At 59.6% G+C, this 6,978-nt stretch overlaps 1 protein-coding gene across 1 annotated transcript in view; it reads left to right on the top strand.

Annotated features, from left to right (window-relative positions):
* TMEM128 (transmembrane protein 128) overlaps positions 1–4,167 on the top strand; it is a 10,532-nt gene extending 6,365 nt beyond the window's left edge. The window contains exons 5-8 of the mRNA XM_012724042.1: positions 1,382–1,526; positions 2,482–2,640; positions 3,165–3,273; positions 3,576–4,167. Of these exons, the coding sequence (XP_012579496.1) occupies positions 1,382–1,526; positions 2,482–2,640; positions 3,165–3,264 (404 nt within the window). The 3' untranslated portion in view covers positions 3,265–3,273; positions 3,576–4,167. The remainder of the gene's footprint in view (positions 1–1,381; positions 1,527–2,481; positions 2,641–3,164; positions 3,274–3,575) is intronic.
* Positions 4,168–6,978: the final 2,811 nt, after the last annotated feature.

Raw genomic sequence — 6,978 nt, 5'->3', positions numbered from 1 at the left:
GGCGCATCCTCTGCCCCGCGGGATGCCCAGGGGAGCCGGCTCCGGGCCACTTTAACCTGTCCCAGATGTCCCGGAGCCGCGTCGCCGCCAGCACACGGGGACGTGCGTGCAGTTGGAGCCTGAGCTGCTCGTCATCGGCCGTCCGCAGACAGCCGGCTGGATGCCCTGGGAGGTGTCCGTCCGTGCCCGCCAGGCGCCGGGCGTGACGCCGGGCATGTACCAGTGTGGCCAGCTCCAAAAGGAGGGACAGACCAGCGTGCGGGGCGCGGCCATTGGGTGGCAGAGCGCAGCGTGTGATGTGTGCTCGCCCGTAGATGCACGGAAGCCGGCAGACCTGGCCCTGGTGGTGCTTCTGCGCAGGGGGCAGGGAGAGTGACTTCTTTTTGCTTCTCTTGTCCCGTATTTTGTAAACCGTGTGCAGTTATCACCTTTTAAAAATAACGAGAACGCATCATGTCCAGGCATGCTAGCTTAGAAATTTTGAGGCTCCAGAGTGTGTTCTATGACCTAGTTTCCCATGGATTCTGACGGGCCAGCTAGTGGAGAAGCCTTGATGGCGGCCAGTGTTCTCCATGAAGGAAAGAGGGCATATCGGTGTCTGAGGAATGTATTAGAAGTACTCATTTGACGCCCTCCCTGGTGATGCAGAGAGAGAAAGCACAGCACTGCTAGCTGGCTGCAGCCACTTCAGTGTGAGTGATCCGGCCTGGGAGCTGACCCACAGGGCGCGGCAGACCTCTCCTGGCCCGCCCGCTGCTCCCCTCAGCAGTGGACTTTGTCAGTTGGCCTGTCCTGTTTCCCATTCTGTCTCTGGTGAAGCCGTTCACCGCCCCTGCACCTCTGGCCTGTACCCCAGTTCACTGTGCATAAATACATCTTTAAAAGAAAAAAGAAAGGAAGAAAGAGCCCGTTTGGCCCAGCCCCAGTATCTGTTCTTTGAGACTGGGTCCTAGGTGGAAGTTTGACTCGCCCCCCCTTACCCCATTGTGCCCCCTTTATAAGACTCTTGTTTTAGGTAAATCAAATATGCAGCTGTAAGTAGTGCTTTTGGAAACTCACAAGCCTGACTGGTGCTGTGCCTTTTGCTGTTCTTAAAAGAATTATTTTCCTAGATGAAACAATATTACAGTTCCTGCCGCTACCAGGTGGGATCGCTCTTTCTGCGAGACTGAAAATGTAAATTAAATTTCAAAATGCACTTAGAAGAGAAATACTTGACTATGCTGAACATTTAATATGTGCCCAGCATTTCTGCAAATGCAGATCTCTCTGATGGATGGACAGAACAGATTGGTGCTATCATGAGAGCAGGTTGGTCTTGGAGAACTCCAGGAAATTGTTTCATTACAGTAACAATGATTTGGATCTCTCTTACTTGCAGAAGCCTCTTCAGCTCCTGAGAAAAAAAAGGAGAAGCCTCTTCCAAGACTTAATATCCATTCCGGATTCTGGATTCTGGCATCCATTGCTGTGACCTATTACGTTGATTTCTTTAAGACCATTAAAGAAAATTTCCACACCAGTAGGTAGGAAAACTTTATGGATTCAAAAGTTAAACACATGTGTCTGATTTTTCATGTTTTATTTCTTCTGTTGAATTCCTGAAACACTTAGCTGGCTCCTACTTGCTGCCACGCGGCATGTTGAAATGCTCACGAGGAGATATGCGGGGTGCACAGCCCTGGCGGGAGGAAGCAGAACGTTTCAGGGCCCGTTTGTAAAGGGGGGTGGGTGCAGGTGGGGCAGGGTGCTGGCTGACAGTGTTTGTGAGGAGTAGAGGGGAGGGACGACCCCTGTGGGGGGGGAGGTTCGGGGCACAGTTTGCTTTCAGGGTCTCCGCTCTGTGCCAACAACCTGACTGCTGTAACCCCAGACCCCCTCCCGCATAGGACACCAACCCCCAGACACGCAAAAGGCAGTGGGTAGGGGGTTGATAGGAAACTTCTTTCCCAGGTCTGGCTGAGCTGAGACCCGCGGGTACAAGGCCCACACGCACGCGTGGGCATCTGGCCGGAACTGGGAGGGAGGGAGGCTGTTGTCGCTTGGAGGAGGTTGGGAGGTCCTCTGACAGCGAGGGCATCGTTTAGAAAGCCTTTCCAGGACGCTGAGAGTGTCCGCACAGACTGCCCTTCCAGGATTCCAGCAGCCCAGCCTACCTCGGAGGAGTTCGTGGTGCCTGCCGGCAGCCTCCGTTGGTCTCACGCTCGATTCAGAGACCACCGAGGAGCTGCGCAGTGCCTGGGCGTTTGGGGGTCGCGGGCTGTGGCCAGGCCCTGCGTTGTGCCTGGTTTCCGGGTGTGCGTGGGCCTCACCTCCCTCCTTTACGCGGCTCAGCCTCAGCCTTTCTCCGGGTCTCCGCGGCCGAAGGCCTTCGGGGCTGCCGTCCTCCGTAGAAATGGCACGCCGAGGTTGTCCGCGACGCCGACCCCACGCCAGCCCGTGCGCCGCGGCTGCTCACCTGCCGCCGTTTTGTCTCCGCAGCTGGTTTCTCTGCGGCGGCGCCTTGTTGCTGCTCAGCGTGTGCATCGCCTTCTACTGCGTCCTCTACCTGGAGTGGTACCGCGGGGTCACAGACTACGACGTCAAGTATCCAGCCTTGATACCCCTCACAACTGCGGCTTTCCTCGTAGCAGGAATTTGGTGAGTTAACTGTGAAGCGATGACAGGGACAAAAAAAAAAGCTGTGACCGGGTGACGATGGTGCGGCCCACGCTTCAGAGGGAGAGAGGAGGAGGACGGCCTGTCCCTGCCTGTCCAGCCTCCGCTCCCCCTTCAGTCGCGCCTTCCCGATGTCGCAGCTACTGAAAACAGTGGTCGGGCCCGTGGGACATCTGATGCCCCCGTGGCTAAAATATGCTCAGTCGCACAGCTGGGTGAGTTTTCATAAAATGGGCATCGGCGTCAACTGCCAGGCCAGGGAAGAGCCCGCAGCCGCTTCGTGCGCCCCTGGTCTCCACCCCTCACTCCCTGCCCCCAGGTGAACCCCGCTCCAGCCCCCAGGGCAGGGGCTTTCCTTGCCATCTCAAGTAGCCTCACTATGTTTCATCCGTTTTCCTTGACCACTGGACACGGTATCCTTCAGCGTGGCTGCAGGCAGGCTGGTGGCTGGTGCACGCGTGACAGGTGTCCCGCGTTGTGCACAGCAGCGTCCATCTTCTTTCCAGCTTCAACGTGGCCTTGTGGCACGTGTGGTCGTTGTTCACCCCTCTGCTGCTGTTCACCCAGTTCATGGGGGTTGTGATGTTGATCTCCCTCCTCGGGTGACCTCTGAAGGTAAGGTGTCCAGGGCAATACTCCGCAGTGACCGCGCTCCAAGGTTTCGGGGCGCAGCAGGAGTTCTGAGGGCCGTTTCTCACCGCGTTGCCCCCCCACAGAGCCCTCCGCTGCAGGGCTGACACCCTCCCCTTTCGCGTGGCTCCGTGCTGGGTGGCGCCTCAGCGGTGGCGCCTGGCCCTGCCTCTGCGCCAGGACCACGCCGAGGTTGGCATGCTCACGCCTGGGCTTGGGCTCGCTGCGGTGCGGAGCCGGCGTGGGCCGGGCTGACGGTCAGCGCCTCCCTCCGTGCTTTCTTGCAGGTGGAGGCCCGCTGGTCACAGCGAATGGCGGGCAGCAGCCAGCCGGCGGCCTGGGCGCGTGCAAGGAAGGGATGGAAAAGCGGCTGTGTTTGCACCTGCACGTGAATGGTTTTCTCGGAAAAACTGTGACTTCATATATCTGGTTGAAATCAGAATAAATAAACTTGCATTTGCTTAAGCACAAATGATTATTGAACTTTTCAGACTCAAGGGAGAAATAATTCTGTTCAGAATCAAAGTGACTGATTTGCATCGTTAATATTTGACTGTCAGAGAAAGTATCGCGTAAACATGTCATGTGAACAGTCTGGTGCAAGAGGCTCCACACCAGGGCCACGTTGCTGATGCATTTGAGGGGTGCCGGTTCCTGGTGCGTACAGAGTGGGGTGTCCTGGGCCTTAAGCCCCCTCGGCACGGGTGTCCTCAGGCACAGCCCCTCCCCTTAGGCGGGCGGGCCAGCGAGAGCGTGCGGCTTCCCGCGGGCTTTAGCTAATTTACTGGGCTCTCAGCCTTTGACTAACATACGATCTTTCCATCGTTTAAATCGTGTAATTTTTTCCTTGACACTTAAATAAAACAGTTTTATAACGTTTTTGTGCGTCTTGTTCATTCAGACTCTGAAATAGTCTGTTTTCACGTCTAGCTCTTGGCTTCAGCTCTGGAAATAGGCTCCTGTCAGAGACGTGTCCTGACACGTGAGACGGGGCCGGCTCACGGCCGTGCACCCAGGGTGCCGCACGCCGCCTGGGAGTCTGTCCACATTTGGGGGGACGCTGAGGCTCATGCAGAAGGATGTGTGGAGGACCGGGCCCGGGGTGTGGGAGGGTGCTGGGGAGGACCCAGCCCGGGGTGCAGGGGGGTGGGGGTGAGGACTGGGCCTGGGGTGCAGGAGGGCGGGGCGTGGTGCCGAGCCCGCGGCAATGCAGGAGCACTGGGGTGGGGCTCTGCCGGCAGCTGCTTCCCAGTAATGACCCTACGCCAGGATGGGGAGACATGTTTGAGGGACCCGGCCACGCCGTCACAGCTCCTCAGTACTCTGGCTGAAGCGTGACTGTCTCAGGCACCAAGTATCTGGCAGGCACTTTCCATAGTGTTTCATACAGAGCAACTCATTTATGCCCCTAGAAACTTGTAGAATGGCTAATGGGGGCACAGGGAGGTTGAGTGACTTGTCCAGGGTCACACAGCATTAAGTGACGAAGCCAGGAAGCACCCTGCCAGCTTGGCTTTAGAATCCCCCCCCCCCCCCCCAGTGCTGCCTTCCGGACAAAGGCACCCTGGCTCTGACGCCATGTGTGTTCTGTAAAAAGGTCAACTGACACATATGCCGAGGTGGCGTTCAGAGGCCCGAGGCATGCCTGGAGCCCTGCCATCCTCTCCCCTCCCCGTCTCCACCCCCACTCTTTGGCATTTCTTGCAAACCACGGGCTCTATCCCGTCCACAGGCCTGGCGCCGGCCCTGGTCTCTAGTGGCGCAGGCTGGGTGTTGGACCACGGGATGACCGGGCATGGTGTTGCCTGTTGGGAGCTCCAGCTCACAAGGCCAGTTCCAAAGCAGGTGGCGACGTGGGGGGCACCATGAACACGTCTGTCTTAGCTTCCTGATAAAGGCCACAGGCAGGGGACTTCAAACAGCCGGAAGGATGCTCTCCAGGTCGAGGCGCAAGGCTGAGGTCCCCGTGGGCGGGGCTGGAGCCTGTCCAGGGGCCTGGGTGGCCCTGGTTTGCAGAGGACTTTCCTGGACCTTCACTCATCCTCCTGTGTGTCAGAGTCCCGCGGCTGCAAGGCACAGTCATGTTGGGTAGGACCCACCTCTACTGGCCGTCTGCGAAGACCCGGTTTCCGGCTCCGGTACGGTCCCAGTGCTGGGGCTGAGGCATCGGAGCACAGTTCGGCACGTATTTATGGAGCACCCCGAGTGCTGGACACCACTGCTGCTGCCGCGTGCTGGATGGACAGCAGTGGACAAGAGGCCGGTCACTGGGAGAGACAGCCAGGGTACCGCACCCATCTGAGAGCAACGGTTACCCCCAGAGTCACCTGACTGTGCCGCTGGAAGCCAGGTCGGGCCAGCGCACAGCGGGAAGGGCGCCCACACCTGCTCAGGAGGCGCCTCCCGCAGCACCCCCATGCCTGCACCGCGAACCTGCTTTCCTTACTGAGCGTCCCCCTGGCTGGAGCCGGGGGTGCCCAGCCGAAGGGCCCGCTCAGTTGGCTCAGTTCTTGGCTGGACACACTCGCAGTCACGCCTGCCCGGGCACCTTCCGCTTCCTGCGTGTGGTAGACCCGCCGCCTCACGGGCTCCTTCCACGGGTGTGAACTCAGGCGGGGCTGACTCCCAGGAACTCCGCACCCTTCCTGGCAGGGTTGGGGCTCAGGTGAGCCTCTCCAAGCCACCCCGGCCCCAACATCTCCCCACTCAGAGCTGCGTCTTGGGGTCGATACTCCCCAGAGTCCCAACGAGTTCTCATAGACTCCCGGCCACTGAATGTGTCTCCATTGCAGTGGCAACCCAGGGCAGCCCTAAACGGGAGACTCAGTGCCAGAAGGGGCCGGGCGAACGCTTCCGTGCTGGGTGAGTGAGTGCCCGAGTGAACGCGTGAGAAAGAGGAAGGCCGGCAAGCCAGGTGGTCTCCCCGCCCAGGCTCCTTGCAGCCAGGAGCCAGGCAGTCAGAACTGTCCTATGCGTGACCTGGGGCCACAGGACCAGGGGCTGAGCTTACCCGGTGAGTACCGGGGAGCTCCATCACAGCAGCCTCTGCCTGTCTGCCACCCCAGGGTTCCCTCCAACTCCCCCTCCCTGGGCCCTCCCTGCCAGGCAGCCCTTAGGCTCCATTCAGTCTCTTGGGGGAGGGGCCTCCTCTTAGGCCTCCAGGCAGCACCCTGTTGGACCTCCCCCCCACTCTTCCAGGCCACAGGCTAGCTCTGCCCCAGACTCAGCTGCCCACTCCTTGCGCACAGGGAGTGGTAACATTTTTTCTCTAAAAGTGCTTCATTTTATTCGGCATCTGGGCATCTCCGGACAGAAACACTGAAAACACCAGACAGACACCTAGGTCGCCCAGCTCCTCCCCCTGCTTACAGATCTAAGGAGCTGAGCTTCACCCCTCCCCGCCCCCCAGTCCAGCCAGACACCCAGACGCACCGAGAAAACTCAGGGGGTGGACAGAGACCGGCGCACACCCCAGGGACAGTCCCGGGCTCACCCCCATCTCTGCCCCAGCCGCTCAGGGGCAGTCCGCTCCCTCGCTCGCTCGCTCCCGGCGCCGGCCGACCGCAGCCACGCCTCCCCGCCCACTCCCTCGGGCTGGCAAGGGCGGCGACCCCTAGCTCCCCACCTCCGAGCCCAGCCAGCGGGGAGGGGCGTCTCCGAGTCAGGGCTTCGGGCTGGGCAGGCCGGTCC

Source organism: Condylura cristata, unplaced genomic scaffold (assembly GCF_000260355.1).
Source record: "Condylura cristata isolate star-nosed mole 26May11 unplaced genomic scaffold, ConCri1.0 scaffold00012, whole genome shotgun sequence".
NCBI lineage: Eukaryota > Metazoa > Chordata > Mammalia > Eulipotyphla > Talpidae > Condylura > Condylura cristata.
The sequence above is the reverse complement of the archived record's forward strand: the minus strand, read 5'-3'. Positions and strand labels throughout refer to the sequence as shown.